The following is a 25,926-nucleotide window of genomic DNA, read 5'->3' on the forward strand; positions in this document are numbered from 1 at the left end:
AAGATCCACCACCAAAGCCTTTACTTGCAAAGATGCTTACAGTTAAATACATCTTTCCCATTTATTTTTCACTCCCTTCCAGTATGGCCTGAAAAATCCTACCCCAAGTCTTGAGGAAAATAGCCTCTGTGGTGCCAGCCTTTCCAGAAAATCCAAGTCCCTTGCAACAGAGCCATAGCTTTAAGCATCAAAGAATAGTTAAATTGCAAAGCAACAGGGAGAACCTATGCTGTGTGCTAGAAATGGTGGCAAGAATGAGGAGCAGTCTGCCCTGTCTTGTGTTTTCCCTGGTCGCCAGCCAGCTACCATAACAGTACACGTTTAACGTGAGATTCTCAGTTAATAAATTGCCCGGGACATAAGGCTGTAGCTCTGTCACTGCCAAACCAGTAGAAACCATTATGCACACTCCCTTTGGTAACGTGTGTACGTTTATTTCTGAATTTTATGTCTTTCTATTCAAACTCAATGAGCCAAAAAGGACATATTATTAAGATCTCACAGCATGCAGTCCCTTGATGCTTTTGAGCTGTTTAATTCTGTTCAAAGAGCGAAAGTGTTTCAGCATTATGGTTTTCAGAAACGTCTGGCTTTTGTTTTAGAGCCATGCCAGTGCAAGAAGAGCCTTGCCTTTTGTATGAATTCTTAGTGGTTCAGTGCACTCTTTGCCACCTTGGAAGATGAAATCTCATGTTTCTGTCTCTTTATTTCAATCCAATAAAGGACCTGAGTGCAGGTACAGGTGAAATTTTGATACAGTGCTGCTTAGTCCTTTTGGCTTTATTTTGTTTTTCAGATGCAAGTGTCTGGAATGGATGTTTTTCTTGTCTCCACTTATGTCATCCAGCAGACTGTAAAATATAAAAATATTTGCCGGTTTGCTGCAAAAACATCTCTGCTAAATTACTGCCTTTCTAAACAGTTGGTTGTTTTCAGCCCCTTGAAAGCAGACTTAGAAAACATAAGATGCAGTCCGTTACATTATTCAGCTTCAAGCTGCAGTTCTAGAAGATGCCTTTCTTATTTTACTATTGCAATTGCATATAACTTTTTTCCCAAGTTCCTAAAGATACCAGAATATCATAAAGGATGAACTAAGTTAAGCCAGATCTAAATGAAGGGGTTCTTGAAATGCTTGGGGTCACTTCTCTGCTATTTGGAATTTTTACCTATTTACCCAACCAGCAGGTATTAAACACAATAGTGTAAAACTGAGATATAATGGCTTAAAGCCCTGATGAGGAGACAGTATTTGAGATTTGGAGACAAATTGTATTTTGAAAGGGAATTTTCTTAAAGAATTTGTACCGCATATAAGTGGTTGCCTGAAATTTGACGTTTTGAATATAACATGGTTTACCAATAACTGAGGTGGCAGTGAAAGTAAAGGTTTAAACTTCCCTTCCTGCAGAGGGACTAAGTAGTGATACCCCAATGTCAAAGCCTGGGGGATGTGTGTGTTGTCTGTTTGCTTGTGGATTTAGGGGGCTGTTGAGTCTTCTCTACTAAAAGGTCCTGTTTGGCTACCAGAGGCTGCATTGTGGTATCTCAATGTCTCTCCTGTCTTCAGTGAATGTCCTCTAGCAAACCTTGTTATGGCACTTTCAAGATTTTAGAGCTTTGCAATGATCTGCTCCTCTCCTCCTCCAGCAGTGGTGGCCTGGTGGAATTACATGCTTGTGCACAAGTTACTTCAGTGTAAAATCCAATGTCTCAGTTCAAACAGCTGAGGAAGGTGGATTTGGAGGAAGATGCCAAACTCTGAGTGCTGGCCATTGTGGCATGAGGGATATGCTCCATTCTGTTGACTCTGCTGTGACAGCAGTGACTTTCAGCAGGGGTGCAGGATGATCAGCTAGCAGCAGCAATGATTTAATGACCAAATGTTGGCTAGAGGACACATGAAAGACTTCACCTGACTCTGATGGGCATAGCATAGAGCAGCATTATCCAGACAGCCCCTTTCAGCTCATAGGTATCCTCTGAGGAATAAATAATTGTGGTTTGGGCTTATTGGTGAGATGTTTTAGGCTGTCTCATGTCAACTCTTACACGGGCTTTCTTGTGTATACCTCATCCTTATACCTATTGATCAAAAGTCTGAAAGCAGGTCTTAAGAAGAAATAAAATAAGAAAATATTTCTGTATATATGTGGTGTCATTTTTTAATTTAAAGTCACTTTCACCACATGGTTCAGGAATTGATATAAAGGCATCCTGATTCTGGAGCTTTTTTGTCTGACCTCGGTCCTTAACTACTGCTTACAAATAAAACAGGAAGAGTTTGTAACCTCCAGCCTAGGTCTTAGTTCACCTTTGTGCCTAGGCTTAAAAATAACTTGGATGCTACTCAGTCTTTGCTGAGCTTGGAGGCCAAACTGCAGGAGGTGGTTGCGCTTTTCCTTCAAAGCAGTGGGACTTGGGGCAGGAGAGATTTCCTTGCCGAGGCAGCCTGGCCCCCATGCAATGAGGCAGCTGCACCGCTCTGCAGCTTGCTGTGTGGCCGAACCGCAGCCAAGAGTTGCGGCAAAGCCTGTCAGGTAAGGCTGTTCTTTTAGGAGGTGGCAGGAGGGTAGAAAGTGAGTTTGAAAACAGCTGTTGGAGAATGTCGTCTGCATTCAAGTTTCCAGCAGATGTCCAGCTTGCTTTCTTTATGGTCGGAAGAGGCTTTATTTATGAGGGGGTCAGGAATATGATTCCTCAGGGCAGCTGGCAAGACTGTGCCCTGAGTTAGCTATTAAATTCTGTGACAGACGGCAGGAGCTGATGTTGGCAGCGCGCTACATTTCAAAGACTGGCCAAGCTCAAACAGTGCGTGGAGAGAAGAGGTCTCCTGTGAGCAATGAACTTTTAATTTTTGCAAAGTCATTAACAATGCTTTTTTTATTGGTCTTTTATTTTTGCTTCCTTTTTCACCTACAGATGGAAGACTTTCATGAAATATGTAACTTTGGCAATTGTTTTGGTTTAAATACTAGGAGAATTTGTGGTGAATAGTCATTGCTGTCTGTAAAACTGCAAAAAAAAATTATGTAGTGAGATGTTATTTCTCCTGCTTTGTTCAAGGAACTTCAGTAACAAAATGCTACTGAACCATGTGCCATTAGGGGGCAACAGGCAACATCTCTGAGTGTTTGGAGGAATTTTCATCAGCGTTAGGCCTTCAGCTACAAACCCCAAAGTCCCAACACAGCTGGTAGCAGTAGGGTTTATTTTGGCAGGTGGTAATAACCTTGGCCTCTAGTTGCATGGAATAATAGTGCTAATAAGATGCTGTGCTGAAATTCCAGGGTATGAGGTGATTCATTCTGGCAGGTTCTTGTCTCCTGCCTGCCAGAACGCAGTTCTTTAACACCTCCTGTAGAGCAACAGATCACACACCTTCACCTTTTCCATGGAGAGATGTATTCTCAAATTAATTTTCATTTGGGTATGTAAAAATAGCTGGCAAAACAGAACTCTTCATAAAATGTAATGACCTCACAGTAAGTCATAAATCACAAGTACACATTTTTTGGCTAATGAATGCTTAGACCTTTTTACAAGATATAAGATCAAGACTGGACAAAATACATTTTGAAAACTTTCCTCTTCTGAGGGGTCTTTTGTGGGTTTGATTTTCTAAATGACTAGCAGTAAATATTCAGACATGTCTAAGTGCAATGGCTGATACTCCTATTGTAACTAGTATCTTACCACTATCTTTCCAATGAAGGTTCTTTCAGATAATTAATACAATTCCAATGTGTACAATACTAAAGCAAATAACTTTAGGATACTGCTTAAAAATATGAATATAAAGCACTTCCAGTGTTTACCACAAGCAATGTTTTGTGCATAGCTCTGGTTTGGGGTTTTTTGTTTCACAACAATTATTTTTTCTATCATCGGTGTACCAGGAGGTTACATGTCATTCACCTTCTAATGCTTTGTTCTCCTCCTTCCTATAGGCAATTAGTCGTTACTTGCCCAGACGAGATCCAGTTCTGAAACCTCTGATCTATGAAATGGTCCTGCACGAGTTTTTGGAGAGTGACTATGAGGTACCTGATGTGTCCACATGTAATAGCTATTTTCAGCAAAACACCCTTGGCAACGTAGAACTCTGATAGCAAATTCTCTGTTGTATGCAAACATTATCAATGGAAAATTCAATGATAATAAAAAGATTAAAAAGACGAATTTTGGTTTAGCTTTTAAGATAATAAGTGGAATGTTCTTCAGAACGCACAAATGTTATGAGATTGGTTACTTCTAATAAATACTATTATTTGTAGTTTGTTTAATGTAGCACAAGTGGTTGAGGTGCGGAAAGCATGCAGCACCTGAAAGACACCCAGCTTCATGAATCTTAATAACATTGCCCTAAGAAGGAAAACCTGTGTTCTGCACTGTGCACGTCTGTGGCCACGTAAAAGTGGCTTAGAGGTGAAGCACAGCAGGTATCATCTCAGAGGCTTAGATGAAGCTTTGATGTTTTGAAATGTTCCTTAGGCAGTTCTTTCTATTTCTGTTACAATCTCTTATACTTTTAGGGGTTTGCAACCCTGATAAAAGAGTGGCCTGGAGATCTCTACAACAACACAATCATAGTTCAAGCTGTGATGGATCACCTGAAGAAAGATCCACAGAACAGGACGTTGCTGCGAACACTTGCAGAATTGTGAGTATAATTTTAAACTGCTATTACAAAAAGTAAGTTTGAAATAGTATACTCTAGTTTATAAATATTTGTCTAACTCTCTTAACAGAAATATCTGCTTTGCTGCAGTCTACAAAGTATCAACTTTCTCTGCTCTCCACTCTGCCGGTTGCACAGCTTAGCAATTCTTTTCCCTTCCTTATAAAGTGTACGCTGAGTATGAAAGCAAAGAGTTTAGTATAAGATTGGATTTGCTACTCCTCTTTCCAAAACAAATAGCTAGCATTCCTCTTTGTGCTGTCATAGGAAGCCTCTTTTGTGAAGAGTGCATTTCAGAATTACCTATAGGAAAATAAATGGCATTTTTTCCCCTCTATTTCAAAAGTAGTATATTTAGGTTTACTGTGTGGCTGGAAATGTGTGGCTGGAAATATGTGACTGGAAAATGTGCCCAAACTGATCTGGTTCTAGGCTGCTTTGTACAGGGATAAAGCTCTTCAGTTTTCTCAGCCCGATTCCCATGTTAATTTCTTTTCATACTGCTTCTTTGTAGAAAGCAGAGCTACTGCTATTGCTATGTTGCAGTCTGTCCCAAAGTTTTAAGAGCACAATGGTTTTTAGCTCTGAAGTGAGTTCCAATTAGTTCCCAAAAATAGAAATCTAGCATTTTGTGTGGCTTCCCCTGTGGTTTGAAAACGGGAAAGTGAAAATGCAGAGAACGACAGGTCAGAACACAAATGCGGTGTCTGATATAAACAAAATTGAAATTAATATTGCCCAGTGTTTTACTTCCTTTTAACAAAAGTGAATCACACCAACTATTTAGATATTCATCAAATCAAGTAGCATCCTAAAAAGCTTTACATCCTAGAGTATATTTATATTTTCCCTGATAGGTAATTTTCCTACACTTAGATATGTAAGAGCACGTGTATTATAACATTGTTTTTTATCAGGTATACGTATGACCAGCGCTATGGCAAAGCCCTAGAAATTTACCTAACTTTGAGGCATAAAGATGTCTTCCAGTTGATCCACAAGCACAATCTTTTCAGTTCTATCAGAGACAAAATTGTTCTCCTCATGGATTTTGATTCAGAGGTATGGTGATTTTAATGATTTTATATTCACTTTCCACTAGAGATATTTTAACAGATTAAAAATAAATGAGCTAAAGGTAGTGTTGAGGTGGAGAGTGTGCTTGCTGTGTCCAGATACATGTGTCTGAGGTAAGGAAGAAGATGTTTGCCTAGACTGCAAGATAATTGACCCAAAGATTTTTTTTTTCCTTTGTATTTTCATTTGAGTATCATTCACAGTGAGAGCGCCAGACCTGAGATCATTGTTGTGATTCTCAAGTAGACTTTCACCATGATATTCTTTCTGCATTTATAATCAAGTAATGCTATTAATAAGCCAAGAAAGGAGGCAGTGAATTTATTGTGAGGCATATCTTAAATTACTTGCCACTTTTCTTTCACTGCAGTCAGTTAATAGAGTAGACTATTCCAATTGGAAGGGGCCTACGGTGTTCATGTAGTCCAACTGCCTGACCACTTCAGGGCTGACCAAAAGTTAAAGCGTGTCATTAAGGGCATTGTCCAAATGCCTCTTAAACACTAACAGGCATCGATCACCTCTCTAGGAAGCCTCTGCCAGGGTTTGACCACCCTCTCGGTAGAGAAATATTTCTTCGTGTCACATCTGAACGTCCCCCGACGGACGCAGCTTGGAGCCATTCCCCCACGCCCTGGCCCTGGGTCCCAGGGAGAAGAGAGCAGCACCTCCCTCTCTGCTTCCCCTCCTCAGGAAGCTGGAGAGAGCAGTGAGGTCGCCCCTCAGCCTCCTTCTCTGCAAACTAGGCAAGCCAAGAGTCCTTACCCACCCTTCACAGGACATTCCTTCCAACCCCTTCACCAACTTTTGTTGCCCTCCTCTGGATGCATTCAAGGACCTTCACATCCTTTTTAAATGATGGGACCCTGAACTACACACAGTACTCAAAGTGAGACCCTACCAATGCTAATTACAGCAGGATAATCACCTCTTTTGACCGGCTGGTTATGCTGTGTCTGATGCACCCCAGGATGCGGTTTGCCCTCTTGGCTGCCAGGGCACACTGCTGGCTCCTGTTGAGCCTCCCATCACCCAGCACCCCCAGACCCCTTTCTGCAGGGCTGATCTCCAGCCAGTCCCCTCCCAGTTTAGACTTGTGTCATGTGTTACTTGGTCCCAGGTGCAGAATCCGGCATTTGGTTTTGTTCAGTTTCATGCCATTGGTTGCCCAATGCTCCAACCTATCCAGATCCCTCTGCAAGGCCTCTTGTCCCTCAAGAGAGTCTACAGCACCTCCCGGTTTAGTATCATGAGCAAACTTACTAATGGTGCATTCAACTCCTACCTCCAGATGGTTGACAAAAATATTGGACAGAACTGGCTGTAGAATTGATCCCTGAGGAACATTTCTGGTGACTGGTTGCCATCCAGACACAGCCCCATTCACTACAACCCTTTGAGCCCTGCCCTTCAGCCAGTTGTTCACCCAGTGTACTGTGTACCTGTGCATCTCACAGTTGGACAACTTATCCAGAAGAATGGTGTGAAGGACAGTATCAAAAGCCTTACTGAAACCCAGGAAAAATTACATCCACCACCTTCCCTTCGTCCACTAGGTGGGTGATCTTATCATAGATGGATATTAAATTAGTTAAACAGGACTTTCCCTTTGTGAACCCGTATCAACTCTGCCTGATGACCGTATTCTTCTTTAAATGCCTGTCAGTAGCACCCAGTATGATATTCTCCCTAATTTTTCCAGGAACTGAGGTTAGCCTAAGAAGTCTGTAGTTCCCTGGGTCTTCCTTCACACCCTTTTTGTAAACTGGAATAACATTGGCTAGCTTCCAGTCAGTGGGGACCTCTTCAGGCTACTGAGACCTTTTGTAGATGATTAAAATGGATCCTGCCATAACATTTACTAGCTGCTTCAGTACTCTGGGATGAATTTCATCAGGCCCCATGGACTTGTGAATATTCAACTGATACAACTGGTTACTTACAATTTCAGTGTCCACAAATGGAAAGGTACTGTTCCCGCAGTCATGGTCCTCCAACTCATGGGACTGGGCAGCCCAAGGTCTAACAGTATTATTAAAGACTGAGGCAAAAACCACATTGAATGCATCTGCTTTTTCTTCACCCCTGTTAGTCAGATGACCATTGGTCAACAAGTATCAGTCCAATGTTTTTCTCATTATACTGAAAATTTTAAACTAAACCATTTCATGATCACTGTGGCCAAGACAGCCATCTGCTATCACATCCCCCACAAGACTTCTCTATTCAGAAAGAACAAGTCTAGGACGATATCTTTCCTAGTTGGCTCACTGAGTACTTGGGACTGGAAGTTCTCTCCTACAAACTTCAAGAATTTCCAAGACCTGCTCATCACAGCAGTATGAGATTCCTAGTTGATGTCTGGGACATGTCCCATAAGAATAAGGACTACCAGTCCAGAAATTTCTCCTAATTGCCTATAGAATAACTCATAAATGCTTACATCCTGGCTAGGTGATTGGTAGTAGACACCCCTACAACATCTCCTTTGTCTTCCATCCCCCTAATCCTCACTCAGAGGCTCTTAACCACATCATCCCTAACCGTAAGGGCTGCACAGTCAAACCTCTTCCTTACATACAGTGCAACTCCTCCATCTTACCTGCTCTGTCTAGCCCTTCCTGAACGGCCCAGAACACTGGGCTGGAGTCCCAGCACGCCAATCATGGTATTCATTCCACCAAGTCTCACTGCTAACAGTGATATCATAGCTCTGGGAACAGACCAACACTTCTAGTTCATCCTGTTTGTTTCTCATACTGTGTATGTTGGTATACAGACATTTCAGACACGCTCCTGAGCCCTCTGTGCTCCCAGGAGCGGTGTGAATATTCCCACTAGCATTGCCACCTTCAGGTGATGCCATGCCAACACTTGGCTTACCTACTGCAATCCTGTTGGTAATCCACTTGCCCCATCAATTCTAGTTTAAAACTTTCTTGATGGGCATAAGCTAGCAGGGCTGAGAGATGCATTTTCCCTATCAGGACAGGTGGATCCGATCAGGCCCCAGCATACCTTGTCTCTCAAAGGCTCTTCTGTGGTTTAAAAACCCAAAGTTTTGGCACAGGCACCAGTCCTGGAGCCAGGTATTGATATCCTGGGCTCGCCTGTTTCTTCTGAAGTCTCCCCCCATTACTGGGAGGATTGAGGAAAACACTACCTGTGCTCACGAATATTTTTTTTTTTCTTCTGAAAGTTTGCAAGGTTATTAACTTAAATTCCAAAAATCAAGAAGTATGTGTTTTGTTCTGAATTCAGTCTTATTTTTTCACAGCTGGCTATAAAACCTCAGCAAATGAGTTTTGGTATGATCCTTGTGGGGAAACCAAGTAGATCTGCTCTTTAGTTGCAGTGGTGGTTTATACACTGGAACTAAGATATGGAGCCACCTGTACCAAAGATGATCATCTTTCATATGCCCATTCTAAACTACATGGGAAAAAATAGAGTATAATTCTTTTTTTATTAAATAGAGTAAATCATATCAGGAATTTGTGGGTTTGTATTTTTTGAATGTGAAACAAAGTTTGCTCTTCTAAGAGGAAGCAGAACCGGAATCCTGGTGGCCGCTCTGCTTAGATGGTCTTGTCTGCTTGTGTTACGGTATCGGTGTACAGATAGTATGGAGGAATCCAGTTGCAAGGCAAGTTGAGTTGTGTGTTTCCTGTCAGCCATCACCCTGCAGTTCCCTTTTGCAATAGGACAAATAGTATTTCTACATCATTTGACAGTGGCCTTCTGTGACCCGTGATTCAATGGGCATACTTCACCTGCAGTATAAGTGCACAGTATTGATTGCTATTAGTGTGGAAACTTAGATGTATTCTGGAAGAATACATGATGTGTTCTCCTGTAATGCTGTGCTGTCGGGGAATGCTGATGTTATGCAAACTGCTTTCTGAATTACTGTTGCTGAAAAGAGTAGGTCTGCAATATCCATCCGATACCCATCAGTGAACAAGCATAATACTATATAGAGTGTGAGAAAATGTGTGTACCTGTTTCTTAACTGGGTTCTCTTTCTTTACTTTAGAAAGCAGTAGACATGCTTTTGGATAATGAAGATAAAATTTCCGTGAGTATAACAAGTTCATGGCGTGGTAGCCCAGTGCTTGCTTGTATTACCCATCTTTTCAGTCCTGCAAATGTGATGAACATCACAGGTTTGCTTATTTGTTGGGTTTATTTGTTTTCTTTCAGATTGACAGAGTTGTTGAAGAATTAGAAAACAGGCCTGAGCTACAGCATGTGGTAAATATTTCTATATTCTATTGTTTTCAAATTGAGCTGAATAAACTCTTTGCTGGACACATCTTTTACAGATATGGTTATCCTGTCAAAGTGCACATGACACTAAAATGTCATAAATCATCAGGAGCCAAAGTGGCTACTTTTGCTAATCCTTTTTTTTTAACATGGCCATAGCATTTTTACAGTAGTAAAATAATTTTAAATGTGTACCTGTGAGAACATGATAACATACTGCTTACTTGTTAACATACCGTGAGATACTCCTTATGGCATTGCAGACACTTGTCTTCTCTGGTCAATTACTTCTTGCTTGTATCCCTCCTCTTTCCCTACAGAAAAATGGGATTGGATGTTGGGTGCAACTCTGAAGCATGTTTTGTTGATCCATAGAGACAGTGAACTGCTTGTCTTTCTAGACCTGTAACTTCCATACACTGCAAGATTGTTCTTGTTTGTGCAGAATTACAATATTACTCTAAGGCTGTGGCTGCACATTGCTATTCCAAAAGCACCTCTTCGGATTGAACGTGCTGTCAGTGGAATATGTATCATGTAACCATGGTCTTGGGCTGTATTAAGGACGGAAGTTGAACTTACTGCTGTGTACAGGTGGGGCTCAGGGCATCGATCTGGTGAAGAGCAGGTTTATATGTTAGAGATCTGATTATAGGAAGCAGCTCTATGAAGTGTGCAGCCTGCAGCCTAAGAGCTTTGCAAAGACAACTGACTTGTCAGTTTATGGAAGGGATGCATCAGTTTCAAAGTGTGAAGCTTGCTTCCCTTTGTGTAAAAGCGACTCTCGAGATGATTCTCAAGGCTTTTCAGTGCTCGTTTAGAAAGAAGGAACTTTGCCTCAGGATCTATAGTTTGAGGTACTTTGGTTAAAACATTTCATGTGGTAAAAATTTGATCTATGGTTATCTGTAATGGTCAAACATATCTAGATAACCAAAATGCTTCATTTGACGTATTTGTCCAAAGTTTTCTGTGAAATTCAAAATCATAGAATTATATCATAGATTCATAGGATGGTTTGGGTTGGAAGGGACCTCAAAGCCCATCTAGTTCCAACCCCCTGTCATGGGCAGGGACACCCTCCACTGGACCAGGTTGCCCAAAGCCCCATCCAACCTGGCCTTAAACACTTCCAGGCATAGGACATCCACAGCCTCTCTGGGCAACCTGTTCCAGTGCCTCACCACCCTCACAGTGAGGAATTTCTTCCTTTAATCTAAATCTACCCTCTTCCAGCTTAAAGCCATTACCCCTTGTCCTATCACTAAAAATCCAGTAGTTTAATTGAAGGTTAATGGACAGTTTCTTAACTGTGGCTGAAAGCCTGCTTTATAGAGCTGGTTTTGGAGATTGCTGTGATGAGGGTACTTCAGAAAAATGTAAAATTAGTCTTTTGAATCAGGATTTAATCTCTCTGCCTTTTAGTATATGTTAGCACTTCCGTTAGGAAATTTGCTAGTATTTTATTAGCAAAGAACAAATAATATTGCCTAAGTGGTTTTGAGTTCTGATTCTCTCTTTTTATTCCTAGTATTTGCACAAGCTTTTCAAGAGGGACCACCATAAAGGCCAGCGATATCATGAGAAACAGATTAGCCTTTATGCTGAATATGATCGTCCAAATTTACTGCCATTTCTCAGAGACAGCACGCACTGTCCACTAGAGAAGGTAAGCCCCCAAAATCTAAACACAGGTCCTTGATTTTTATGTCTGTAGCTTGCAGTGTTACGAATTTGTAACTGTGTCTGGTACTGCCCTCTACTGCCCAAAGGAGGAGATCCTTTGAGTTTGTGACCATCACCTTTAGAAATTTGGTTTGCCGAGCTGGCTGACAGCTGAGACCTTCCTCTCTCAGCTCACAGGGCAGGAATTGGTGGGCATTTTTAGTGCAAAAGTTCTGAATTAATACCTGATCCTTACCTACAGCATATATACGCATCAGTGCCTGGCCTGACTGGACAGGAGGTTGTGGTTGCAGGAAATCAAGAATCATTTTGCCAAATCCTAGGACTAGTCAGTGTTAGATCTTGGAAAATGAGTAGCTGTAACTGGAGTTTTTCTAGCTTTGTATTCTAAGATCCTATGTTGCTTTCAAATAATATACGCAATGTAACAGTCACTGAACTAGCAGAGCTAAAAGTATTTTATCTTTGTAGTTCCGCTAGTAGACTTGGGGTTTTACCAAGTACCATGTTTCCACCTTCTTTAACCTATTTACATTTTCCTTCTTTGCTCTTCCTTGTCAAATTAGTAAATAAATGAAGTTAAGGGCACTCTTGGGTTTTTTTTTCCCCTGCTTGAATTAAAGTGAATTGAATGGAAATTTAAGTTTCCCTCTTTAGTTGGGTCAGTATTTTATTACTTGTATTTGTCACTGTTAATGGCCAAACAGAGTAATCTTTGTGAAAGGATGCCTCTCTGTATGCAGCTATAATGATGACACCACAGGAGTAGTTTTAAATGTAATATTGAATATTGCATCTGTACTTATTTTTTTTCTTTTGGTGCAAATTAGTTTTAGTTACTGCAGATCCAGCCACCTATCTTCAGGGATGGGTGGTACAGAAAAGTGCTGTAAATGATGCAAGTGCATTGCTGGCACTGCTTTGATGAAGATATGGGCTGTGAGCAAGAATATGTCAGAGGTTCCTGAACCTTTGGGTGGTGTGGTGCAATAATCACGAAAGTGAGAGAAAAGGATGTTAGAAAAGTGTCATTCTAACCTTATGTTAAAAGGTTAATATGTTTCAGTAAGAAGCTAAGGAAGAAAGATACCAACACTGTATAAAACTTAGCTGAATTTACTGTCACTGCTAATTCTGTAATTATACTTCTTACCATACGTATCATATAGTAACACTTTTTGCCACATACAAATCTTTATCCTAAGGAAATAAAAAGGGGACCAAGAATTTGCCAGTTGTTATTTTCAGTTCCTGTTTAGCAGATTCCAGTGCAGTATATACATTGCAAAAAAACCATGATATTTGAACAAATTCACGCTTACTATTGCTTTAAAGAAATTATAAGCCTGGCAGGAAGAAATAATTTTTGTTCTTTAAAAGTAAGCCACTTTCATTCAAGTGCAGTTAAGCAAATGTTTTATAAAATGAACTGAAAGAGAAGTATGAATGTTCCCTGTTTTCCTCTAGAGGGAGCATGACAGTCAATAAACATGCAGCATCCAGAAATACTGAATACCTAGTACTTTTAGTTTAGCTTCTAAGTGGAGAGAAAAAAGGCTGTCAGCTGGTTTTAGAACTTAGTATTATTCATACCTTCATTCCCCTGAAGTATCTGGTTGGTAATTCACTTACCCCTGCCCTGAAATTCGTTGTCCATATTTCTAATCTTCATAGTAACCCATCTGAAATAATTTGAGTATGGAAGGAAAAGTTAATTCCTGTCTACATCTTTAGCTGTAGCTGTATCTTAGGCATTTACAGTTTTGATTTCCAAGTATGAAAGTCTTTATTGGTGAACAGTTGTCTTCACAGGAATGCCGTGAATCTTGAGTTTGCTTTCTGCTTCCGAACTGGAAACAGACATGGCATTGTTTATGGCATACCAGTCCTGCCAGTTTCCTGTTACTAAAAACTTCTTGGTAATGAGTTTGGTAATATTGGTAATTGTCCTCAGTGTTTGTCAGCTACACACAGATTCAGTAACTGCTCATGGTATTTAGCCCTCAGGTCTTTAAACTAAATTTACAAGCAATGCTTCCTCCTTATTCTTTCATACTTGGGTTGGTTTATTTTTGTATTGTCTTCTTGGAGGTCACTGGTAGAAAATTTAGAGGGCACTCTCTATCTCTCAAAACCATTCTGGTTACCCTGAGGAGATCTACAGGCTTGTATTGTGAATGAATAATAGACCTCCATCACTAGAGACTTCATAAGTCCACCCACAGGAAGCAAGTCTTGACAGCACAGAACCTTGATGCTTTTGGATTAACCAACTTTTGGAAGAAGAAAGAAGTTGCCAGTAGATTTAAAGGTAGAGATTGGCATAATCCAGACTGAAATACCTGTCGTAACCCCAGATTTATTTAATCTTGTAGAAAAATAAAAAAATAAAATGCCATGGAGTTTCTCCTCTTAATTAATGCCAGAGGACCTGACAGTGCATATTAAGGGAGCTGTATTCCTGTCAAAATGAGTAATGCAACTTCATGGAAAAGTATCTTTAAGCCTCTTGCAGCATTTGTGATCAATAAACTATCATGTTACATGGTTCCCTGTATTCTCTTCCCCTCCTCCCTTCCCTTAAATTCAAGGCTCTTGAGATCTGCCAACAGAGGAACTTCGTAGAAGAGACAGTCTATCTTCTGAGTAAGTAACAATCAGTGTGATAAATTACAACATGCTTTTAATCTTGTCAAAGCTTATGCTGCAGAAATGTATGATGTATTGTCTAATATCGTTTAACATGCTTTCCCAGAGACAAAGTTGGTATACAGTCAGTAGGACCAAATAACATGATATAGAAAATAAAACAAAGCACTGAATTATTCATATGAAATCTTAACTCCATATATTGTGTTACTGTGTTTCTGATTTGGTGTTTTTCTGGGATTTTGGAGGTGTTGGGGGGCTATGGGGAGCAGGATGGGGGGGTAGTATCTCCAAGAGAAGAGTAATACTGTCAGTTTGAAGAGAGGGGAGAAACAAAACAAATGTTTTATTCTGAATATGTCTCAGAAGCTTTATTTTCATTTTTTCCTTTCTTTTTTCTTTTTTTTTTTAAAAAAAATTAATTGTAAATTAACTCCCCCAGCAGGCCAAGGAATCTACCTCTGAATGAGAGGCATTGTAAGATTAAGTTTTTTATGTATGTTTACGTATTAGTCATGAACAGAATGGAAAGCATTTCTTTAATCAGTCTTTGTTTTAGTAAGAATGTTTTGTGAATGCTTGAGAGCAAAGTAGGATTCACTTGTGATTTATTTAAAGAATAGTTCAGCATTTTTACTACTTCTTCCTCTTTCTTCCTCTCATTTTCCGTGGGTGTAAGCTGCACTATACCTACTGCAAATTAAGAGTGTCCGTGAGGGCTCTTAAAGGGGAGTATTTCATGTCACAGTTTACATGCACATGCTTCCCCTTATGTTAGATGTTGCTGCAGTTCAGAGCCCCTAATATGACGAAACGCATCCTTAAGAAAGGTTCCAGGTCCCAGTCCAGGAAAGTGCTCCGAGCACTTGTTCATATTATACTGATTGCTCTGGGATTTGCAGTCCTACATCAGATTAGATTAGATCTGGTCTTGGTTGAAATAGTCTAAGACAACTTCACACTTATAAAATTCATATTGAAAGAGCTTCTTAAAGCACTGAGTATTGATAAGCATTTAGGATTTATAATCTCTTTACTTATTTTTTCCTTCTAGGCAGAATGGGTAATAGCCGCAGTGCCTTGAAGATGATAATGGAAGAATTGCAAGATGTAGATAAAGCTATTGAATTTGCCAAGGAACAAGATGATGGAGAACTTTGGGAAGACCTCATTTTATATTCTATCGATAAACCACGTAAGTGGGATAGTTTCTAAGAAGCCTTGCATGTGTATTTTTTTTTTTTTGGTGGAATGCTTTTGCAATTGAAGGATTAAATTATCCATGTGCATGTTAGCAAAGGTGTTTATGGATGGCCAGGGAGGAGTTCTGGTTTGTGGAGCACAACATAGCTGTCCTACTGTGCATAAAAATGCCCAGTAGGGCGGCATGTGGGCATGCTACAGAATGAGTACTTAGGGGTTTAACATTTGACTAAGCTCTGCATAGTTATGTCCTTAATGACAAATTAAGGGGAAAATGGCACTTTTAATTCGGCAGAATGAGGCTTTATTTTTAGACAACCTCAAAACACAGTCTGCAGGCTTGATGAGAATGTTGTGTAGTATGTTTATTGCAGCTACTTCCCTTTGAAATTCTGAAAATGAAGATCCTACACCTTTCTACCCCTCAGTAGAATAAATAATTTTGTTTTGTTTCTCTGGCACAAAGGTAAGATCTGTAATAATGTCTACATTTTGCCTTTCATCCATTATATGAATAGCTACTCAGGTTTAAAGTTTAGATGGAATCAGAAACTGACAGAATCTCATAAGCAACATCAGTTTTGTTCAGGAGGCAGATTCAGAGGAGTCAATATGACTGAGAAAATAGAGAATTATTTTAACTATCTACTCCATTAGTTTTGCAACCTCTTCTGGGGCTTTAATCAAGGCTTTAAAGTCTCTCCTGGGATCCCTTTTCTGAAGGATTGAATGTCTTGTAGAATTAGTGTCAGCATATATCTTTTCATCCCTTGGCCGCTAATTCTGACAGGAAGAAGCAAGCAAAATCTGTTACTCCTTTAGAAGAATGGTGTTCTCAAGTTACCCATACTTAAATGCAGTCCATCACTGAAAGTGATGCTACAATTAGTGACATCTTTAGAGCAAAAGGGATTCAAAGCATATAAAATTCTCTCAGTTCCATTTACCCATATGCAGAGCAACTCCAGTGATATTCCTTAGTTTTGGGGGTTGAAGAAAAAACACAGCCTTGAGGTTCATCCTTCTAGTGTTTCCTTTAGCCCAGTGCACTTCAAAAAGCAAAAGAGTTCTTTTGTGTCACTCTCAACAATGTTTAGAAACACATTGGAGTTAGGTTAAGGGCTTGAAAATGTGTTTTTACACCCTGGAACTGGGGATGGAGTAATCACATAATGTGGTTAATTTTCTGGCTGTGTTTGTTTGAGTGCCCTTTTTGTTGAATTGAAATGCAGTGTTTACTTGTAGGTTTGTGCTGGATACTCTGTTACCCCTTTTCTGAATACCCTAGAAGTTCTGTGAATTGCCAGACTGTATCTTCCTCTCTTACCCAAAGGCCTGTATTCAAGCAAATACAGCTGCAAGAAACATATGAAAGCTATATAAAAGAGGCTTAGTGTTATCTCTTAGTAGAGAACTGTCATAGAATCAGCCAGAGCTTGTCACCAAAGCAACCTGTAATTGGGTATTTTGCTGAATTTTTTTCTTAATTTCATTGCCTCTTGGTTTTCACAGCTTTTATTACTGGTTTGTTGAACAATATTGGAACCCACGTTGATCCCATTCTTTTGATCCACCGCATCAAGGAAGGCATGGAGATTCCTAATTTGAGAGACTCACTAGTGAAAATTCTTCAGGACTACAACTTGCAGGTAAATGCTACATTCTTACTGTGATACTCATTTTCAGAAAGACAGCAAACCCACTTTGCCACTGAACAGCACGAGAAATGGTTGTCGTGAAGGTTTGTTCATTTTGTTCAGACATCTGTCATTGTCACTGTTAATTGGTACAAAACTATGACAGAAAGGGTAGAAATTTGTCGAGACGAATAGTCTCTTCTCTTGATGGCTTCTAGCACTTCTAAATCTCTCCCATGCTGTCATAAGCCTGGTGGGTAAGTAGAACTGGAAAGATCTTGATGATTCATACTGCCCAACTGTCCAATATTGGAAGGTCTCATGACTAGTACTTTTCATTCTGTTTCATCTATGAGAAGGCATAACACCACATGCACTCGCTAAAACATTCACCAGGTATAAGAGCTGTATGTTAAGTGTCATACTACCTACAAGATGATGAACTTTTAAAATCAAATTCTGTTGTCTGTTGTGCAGAATGTGCATTTAAAAAAAAAGAAAAAAAAGACTGCTCATTGGATTATGGGAGTTCTTAGCATAATTATACAGATATGTGCAGTTCCCTACATGACTGGTTTTGCTGTGTGTTTGTAAGAACTTAAGACATGTACCCTTAAATGTTCCTGAAAGTAACAACAGAGGGTTGCACTGCATACTTTAAATCTCCCTGCTACAAAAGGAGGCCCAAACTTGAGTTCTCTGTAACACTGCTCTGCACCCTTCTACTGAGAGACATAAGGATATAGAGCAGTTTGAATGCTCCAGGTGTGACTATGCAGAGTATGAGAAAACATAGCCCAGTTAGCAGCTGAAACTCCAATTTTCTGAACCTCATAAACATTTGTTTCCCATCTGCTATTAGTCTTTGAACATCTCTAGCAAATAGAGAGTTGTGATGGTTTTCAGTAAAAGTCACAGCTGGTCTCTTACCAGACCAAATCAAGACTACGCTTGCTAGAGCCTTCATTGATGTCAGAAGTCCTTTTAAAAAGGCAAGTTCTAAGCCTTTCCAAAATTCTTCCTTTATTTTATTATCACATGCGCTTTAGATTATGGCTTTCATTATTTCAAAAAAGCATGTTAAGTGTCTTGTTCTCCTGTACACCCATTATGTGCAAGGAGTTACCCCAGATAAACAGATACATGTTTGCATATAAAGTATGTTGTAGCATTACTTCCAGTTTTTAATTGACTTCTTTATATATTACTATCCTTTCAAAATAATGCTAGATAAATAGCATGCTGTATTTAAACAGTTGCATGTTAATCTTGCCACTCTCAGTACCCTGCTGCTTTCACTGCCGATCCTCCTGTTTCTGCATTCTCTTGAAATCAAAATGGAATTTTTGGTCTCAGGCGGACTGAGAAAGTGCTGTGTGCATAGCTGCAGCTTTACACTTATGCAAAGTATATTGCATGGCTTCAGACAAAGCTGATGACATTGTTTGGTCACGTTTTAGGGAGGGAAGAATAATTTTGTCTTCAAATACCTTTTAACAAAATTACTTTGGGATTAAAAGGATGTATTTAACCTTCAGAATAATATCTAAAATTATTTGCTGTTAGCATTGAAATGCTTCATGGATTTCAAATTAATTCATTTTGAAGTAGATTTGGATAGCTCTAGGGCTAAAATTTAGCTGTCGTAGGAATAATAGAAATTAGGGAAGTTTAATGTAATTTGTGCTTGGCTTGTTTGTACGATAGCATAACAATATAGCAAAAAACCCTAGGGGGACTATTTTTCTTTAGAGAAATATAAGCTACAGGTTAAAATAAGACTGTTCCTAAAGTGTTGCAGGCAATGTAAATTGCACTGTTTATGGACAGATGGTGTGTCTACATTGAAATTTATAGATGCTATCACAGCTCTTGCACACTTAGATTGGCAAGTAGACTAAGTAGACTTAGATTGGCAAGCTCAATTTTTTTATAGCAGGATGGTTTCTGCATTCAGTGTGTGCTTCAGGACATGGCTGAGATTTCAAGTAAATGTCTATCTAAGCGGCTTCTCATTGCTGAGGGCAATTCTGCCGTAGCTTCATCATTGCTGCTGCCTCATTAGCTGTTTTACAGCTAGCCTTTGGTGTGTTTCTATGATGCCTGATCACACCTTTGCATCATGTTGTGTAGGTTTATGGTGAGAAGTCCATGTCCTCTATTCTGGCCTGGCACAACTCCTTGGATTTTGGTTAAAGCTACCTGATTTGTATCACATAACATACCAGATGTTTGGGACTCGTACAGCAATCCAAATTACATTGGCTAGGAGTTTCTGTACTGTCATCTCTTCAGATCTCGAGCTCTGTATGCATGTAAGTTTTATTGTTTCCATTTTCAAAGGCAAAAAAGAAAATCTTGTGCCAAGATCCACAAAGGAGGCACACAGGTGAAGTTAGAACCTGTTGATTGGCTTGCAAGTCACTGCCTAAACCCAAAAAGGTGCTGATCTTTTCATAACATTGGCTCCCCAAAAGGTGTTACAGCTGTGTTGTATTTAATTGTGGCCTCCTTTTGCAAGCCCTAATAAGATTGTTTTATACTTATGTAAGTATGCAGATGCAACTTTCCTATTATGCTTCTAAACTTCCTTAGCAGTAAACTTTACATTAGATGTGATTTGAAATACGGGTAGGAGTTAAAAGCAGTGCCTTTGGCAGACTTTGTCTTTTTGAAAACAATTCTTTACATCCCAGCAAAACCAAGTCAATCAAATTGAGTGGCTGCCAAAGCATGCCATATGTGGCTTACAGTGTGCATTGGAGAATCCAACACAGAAGTCTACTAATACAACAAAATTTGTTGTATTTTTTTTCATCTGGGATCTTCCCTGAATAATTTAAGTTTTCATTAATGTTGGCATATTGCAGACGGATTGCTTCAGTTTAACAAATTACTACCCATTAGATGAACTGCTGCAAGTGTTGTATGTGCTACTCTAAGATCACCTCGGCTCTAAAGTGATGTGGTTAGTTAATATCTGTTAGTTAATATCTAATATCTAGCTACTAACCAACCAATCATGGCAATAAGATAGGATTAGGTATTCTATTGGGTAAAAATAAAATATTGATCACATGAGACTTTGTTCTTAGGCTACAACTTAAGTACTTCTAATTTACATTTGCTCTGACATTACAGCTCTGCTTTACAAGTAGGGATCTATTAAGCTGCCTTATTATTCTTCAAGAATACCCATTTTTGTTTTCCAACTTCAGGAAGTGCTATTCCTCCATGAACTTAAAGCTGCACACACACTTAAGTATTTTCCAAAACCGGAAAAGATTTAAGTACTCGTTTAAGTGGTTTTCTGAATTGGGATTAAAACTCCAAGTGATTATTTTTGTTTGTTCCCTCTTGTGGATCATTTATTATAATCTTTTCTCTTTGTCATCGTCTGACTTAGTATATTAAAACCATAGTAGATAGTTGAATGACACTGATTTATTGTAGTGATGAAAGTTTATTTACTGCTGAAATAATACTGATTTTAGTGTTTATGTACAGTAACATTCATAGACCACAAAGTTATGAAGACATAGACAACAAAGACAAAGTTATAGCTGTCTGAATTTTAACAGGAGTATTTGTCAAGTAAAGTGTAGTCTAAAACTTTTTTATTATATTTTATATCTAACTCCTGAAATCTAGTTTCTTGGTGCCATAAATTTATAGATAAAGTAGACCACAGACTACTTCCTTTGAATTTATAAACTCCTGAAGGTGTGTTGTCTTACGGAGAAACCTGGTTATTTATTAATAATGACACATTCCTAGCACATTTTTTATTTAAAGGCAAATAAATCACCATTCTTCAGTCAACAGTCTCAACATAACTAAATACCATTCAAATCTATGGCAAGCTAACCAAATTGAGTCAAGTCATATTGATACCCTGACAAAAGTTTAATAATTTTCATCTTTACTGCTTGCATCTAAAAGTGTTTTCAAAGACACAGAATCAAAACTGAACTTTATCTCCATATAATTGAAAAGTTGTTGTCAGTGTAACTTTAATTCGGTTTCCCCACATAGACATTGTTTCTCTGAGCCTCACACAGAACCTGTGTTCCCATTAGGAACTTACCAGTGCAATTATTTTTAAAAACTCCCTTAGCCAACACAATTAGGTCACTAATGCTCTTATTTCAAAATTGTAGCAAAATCAGCGTTTACTAGTATTGTTATGCAAAATATAAATTCAAACTATTATTTTTTCAGTGAAACCAGTGCTACTGATGTTTTTATGTGACTTTGGGCTGAAACTCAACAGTTGTACAACGGTTTGATTTTAAAAAAAAGACCTCCTTTCTCGAATGTACCTTTGAACTTTGTGTTTGCCTTTTATATTCAGTTCCCTGGAAATTAAATTGAAAAAGAATATGAAATGGTTCACACACATTTAAGTTACATGTGATTACGCAGTGGTCTTAACTTTTGAATGAGGAATGCAGGAGCCTTTCTTAAAATAAGTCATTCAATCATGCTCCAGGTTTCAGAAGCATTGTATCACACGTCTCACAGAGAATGCTGATAGAAAAATCCCCTTATTTGTGCACGTGTGAGTTAGTTATAAACCTGTTACACTTTCCAAATGTATAAAGTACATTTCTTTTCAGCTTCAGTCTATACCTGAGTGAAATTTAGGAAATGCTTGTGGTATTGGAAGAGATTTACATGCTTCCCTTGTTTCAGAAAGAAATGCCTAATTTCTCACCCTTTGTATGACAGTTGTTAGAAGAAAACTTCAAAAGATGCTGGTATTCTAAGACCTGTTTCCCTAGTTTTAAAATGTAAAAGCAATTTGTTTAGATGCAGTACCTCTAGATTTTGTGGATTAGCCATTTTACTCAAATGTTGACTTAGTAGTTTTCACTTTGATTGAACCCGCAGTAACTCTGATGGATAACAGGGATTCATCCATTCATAGAATTCACATCTATCCATTCATAACAGAGGTTATGAACTAATAGACCCTGATGATAAGCTGATAAATGCTGCTTGAAACAGCACCTGGAAAAATTGTTGGGTTTTGCTCCTGAACACGAATAAGCTGCTGTTCAGACACCTTGGAGGCACTAGGGGGCAGGTGGCAGCTTGCACAGAGCGACGTCTGCCTTTTGGTTGTAAAGCCGAAAAATAATGTGCTTTTAATTGCGGTTGTGATGCCGTTTGGAAGAATTTGGTTAATTGGCCTTGAGAAACTTGGACTTGTTTGAGCGCTAAGCTGAATCAAGGCCTGAATTTATTCTCAGAGCTTTGAGTATACCCTTTCAAATTAACTGCATGCTGCAGTGTTTTCCTTTAAAGATAATGGGAGGCATTTGTAAATCAGGACTTTTTTAATTAAATAGAAGTTTTTATGGCATCTGATTTTAATTATGCAGTAGCATCTTCCCTAATATAGTCAGAAAATGAACCAGGATTCTTTTTTTGCAATAAATGTTTTGGGTTCAGCAGTTTTCATTAATGTGGTAAAAAGCATTATATGTGCCTAAAACTTCTTTCTGTAGGTGAACCATGCTGTCCTGCTTGTGCTTGCAATCATGTGCTTTTAAAGGGTAAAAAAAAGTTGTTTCATCCCCTGAGTCCTATTTCTTCTCCTCAGCAAGAGGTTTCATTACAGATTTATGCCTGATGTCAGTTTTAACTAGTTTAGCCTAATCTTAGGGTGCAAAGTTATATACTTCTCCCTCCTTTTAACGGAAAGAAGTTAATTCAAACATTTCTTTCTCCCTCTATCTCACCTCCAAATTCCCTCTCCTGCTTCTCTTTCTATAACTCTTAAATTATCCATCTCATCTTTGAGCTCTTCAAATCTGTTTCTGCAGAAGTGTTGAGATTTATTACCTTGAGATTTGACACTTTACATTCTTCATTGTGACTTTTATATAATAGCTGCCTACTGTATTCCATTTCTAGCAAAATAAGGTCTGACAAACAGTCATTGAATGTCGTATGGAAAAATCTTAGTGGAGTTCAAATAACGGGGGAAAGATAGTGCATGTGTCTTATAAGATATGTCTTAAGGTATTTCTGTTACTTCTATTTTTTAAGGCATCAAACAGTATAGAGGTTTTCCAATGACTTAATGATGTCTACTGCTTTCCTGTTTATTTTTCTTTTTTTAAATGAACTTTTTCTGTTGGCATACTATTTTAAGTAGAAAATAGTAAATCTTTGTTTTGCTGTTCTGCCTCTCTCATTTAACATGCATGCTTTGCTCCTTTTACTTAAACATGGGATTTTTCTTCTCCTTATGCTGAGTGCAGCTAGCAAGACTCCAGTATATAGCCAAGACCTCATCCATTCCAAGTTATTTACCTGTCTTTGGGATGTAGTTTGCTGATTGAGAATATTTTGAATCAGGCAAACAGTCATTCTGAAATGTAGTCTCATTCGATTGTCCTTGCAAAAAGTTTCTAGTATTTTTTTCAAACCCAGTGACATTTTTCTAGATGTAAAACAGAATTTACCAATCTCTGGTGCCCTTGGATAAAGTTGGAAGGGGAGACATACTCAGTTCCTGAGATTATTACAGATAGAAATGATTAATTTTCTAAGTGTTTGTCTTGTAAAGCTACATTCAGTTTCTAGCGCTCAGAAGTGTTTTCTGGCTCAATGTGTCTCATACCGAAGAATGCAATTTACCCACTGACGTGTCCAGTTTGAAATGCTTAAAGCGTTACTTAATTTTAATTTTTGTAATGGATTTCAGATTTGCAGTCTTAACTGCATATCATTCTTGGCAGTGCATCCTTATTACTTCTCAATATGTATGTGAGAAGATAAGGCTTTGGACAGTGTTCACCTGGCTGTAAAATCGATTGTTATACTATTTTTAAGGTGTTTGCATTAGCTGTATCTTGGACTGTTTTAGAACGCTCAACGTCTCCTGTAATGTCAATAAGCAGGAGAAAGGAATGGACATCACCTTTGTATACCACGTTTTTTTGGTAGAGTTGTTCAGCTTAAAACTGACTGTGAGCCTCTTGAAAGCACAGTTCAGAGGAATTCTTGTCTTGGAAAACAAATTTCCAAGCACCAACTCAGGATGAAGAAAAAAAATTCCAGAAGACTTATTTGGGTTTGTCATATTTTCATACTTGCTTCATTAAGCATTGTGAAATAAGGCTCTGTATAATTTTGATGCCCTTCATTTCTTTTTGTGTTTCACAACATTGGCAGGCAATGACATGTCAATCTAATGAAAAATATTAAATAAATAGAAAGGAGGCTGAGACGTTTGCTAAGGAGGAACAAACTCTGGACCTTTGGTTAGTTGAATGGCCATTTAATACTGCTTATTAAGTGACACCTCAGCAGGAAATATGTTTGCACAAAATAAATTTTGAATTGCTGTGTTTATGACAGTTTTATGATTATCAAATACCTTTCCTAAAGAAGATAGGAAAGATATGGGTAGAAGAAGTTTTGAAATGGTTTGGAAACCAGTTGCGATGGGAACTGTAAGAAACCCTCTCCATTGTATTTTGTTAAGACAAGCTCATAGGAAGAAGATCATAATTTATAACAATAGTATATTTGTAAATGATTTTATTTTTTTGAGGTGGTTTGTGGGTTTTTCATTTATGTAAAGGTGGTGGTAACAGGAGATTCCCCCTTTCCTTCCTTTATAATAGCTTTGAAAAGTCTTACACGTTCCTTGCGCTCTCTTTGGCAGCAGAAACCCGGTGGAGACTTGCCGAGATAGTCGATATGCCCATCTATTCAACAACCACTGTATTTTGTGTTCTTTGTACCAACAGATCTTGCTGCGGGAAGGTTGCAAAAAGATACTTGTTGCCGATTCTCTCTCTCTATTGAAGAAAATGCATCGAACTCAGATGAAGGGGGTTCTAGTAGATGGTGGGTACAGAGGAAACATGGCGACTTTCAAGGTTTTGAAGTCTTTTACTTGGTTTATAGACCCAAGCCACGTGACTGTCCGCTTTGGAAGCTGCCCAAAAACCTGAGTATTGTACCTTATTTGTAGCGTATAGTAGGATGCTAGTTGCTCTCCCCTTTGCAAAGGAAACGCTTTTATCTCAAAAACTACAAGACCCAGCATGCGTTTTTTCCTCTTCAATCTCTGCATAGCCAGTAATGTATTGTCTCCTGCAGTTTGTCTATAAAGGTGAAAAACGCTGTTCAGTGCCAACACGGATAGTCAGACAATGATAATCTGCAACCAAAGCAAAAGCTACAAGATAGTTTTCAGAAATAGTTGAACCTATTTTGCAAGGTGCTAATAATGCATGTGAGCAGCGCTGTAATTCACACCAGCTGAGTGTTAATACCAAGAGGCAAAAGCTGATGGAAGGACAGAAGATCAAAGCTTCTGCTACAAAATGCTGCAGAGAAATCAGGCACCCATCCTACGCTCCTTTTTTCAGTTTGCTTTGTGCCTCTACAGCACTGATCCTACACAGCCTTGCTCCTGCAGTTCTGCCACAGTCAGAATCAGATAATGTAAACATTTCTCATGCTGTTAATAGAAATGCTGCTTCAGTATTGCAATTCAATTTTTAATATATGCTGTTAAGCATCTTAAGTAAATACTTTAAGACCAAGCTCCATTTCTGTAATAGCAGTATGTTCATGCCTGCTTTATAAAAAAAAGTAAACATGGAGTTTAACAAAGCTGTTACAAGTTTGTTTTGTTTTGTTTTTCCAGAGGAGAATATTTGCGAATCATGCCTGTCTCCAATACTTCCTTCAGGT

The 25,926-nt window shown here is 38.8% G+C and overlaps 1 protein-coding gene across 1 annotated transcript in view; it reads left to right on the plus strand.

Moving 5' to 3' along the window:
• VPS41 (VPS41 subunit of HOPS complex) overlaps positions 1–25,926 on the plus strand; it is a 123,044-nt gene that overhangs the window by 85,791 nt on the left and 11,327 nt on the right. Inside the window, exons 17-27 of the mRNA XM_054816116.1 lie at positions 3,951–4,043; positions 4,536–4,663; positions 5,599–5,743; positions 9,795–9,836; positions 9,962–10,012; positions 11,559–11,696; positions 14,305–14,359; positions 15,417–15,557; positions 17,078–17,214; positions 24,972–25,071; positions 25,880–25,924. Of these exons, the coding sequence (XP_054672091.1) occupies positions 3,951–4,043; positions 4,536–4,663; positions 5,599–5,743; positions 9,795–9,836; positions 9,962–10,012; positions 11,559–11,696; positions 14,305–14,359; positions 15,417–15,557; positions 17,078–17,214; positions 24,972–25,071; positions 25,880–25,924 (1,075 nt within the window). The remainder of the gene's footprint in view (positions 1–3,950; positions 4,044–4,535; positions 4,664–5,598; positions 5,744–9,794; positions 9,837–9,961; positions 10,013–11,558; positions 11,697–14,304; positions 14,360–15,416; positions 15,558–17,077; positions 17,215–24,971; positions 25,072–25,879; positions 25,925–25,926) is intronic.

Source organism: Grus americana, chromosome 2, assembly GCF_028858705.1.
Source record: "Grus americana isolate bGruAme1 chromosome 2, bGruAme1.mat, whole genome shotgun sequence".
Classification (NCBI taxonomy): domain Eukaryota; kingdom Metazoa; phylum Chordata; class Aves; order Gruiformes; family Gruidae; genus Grus; species Grus americana.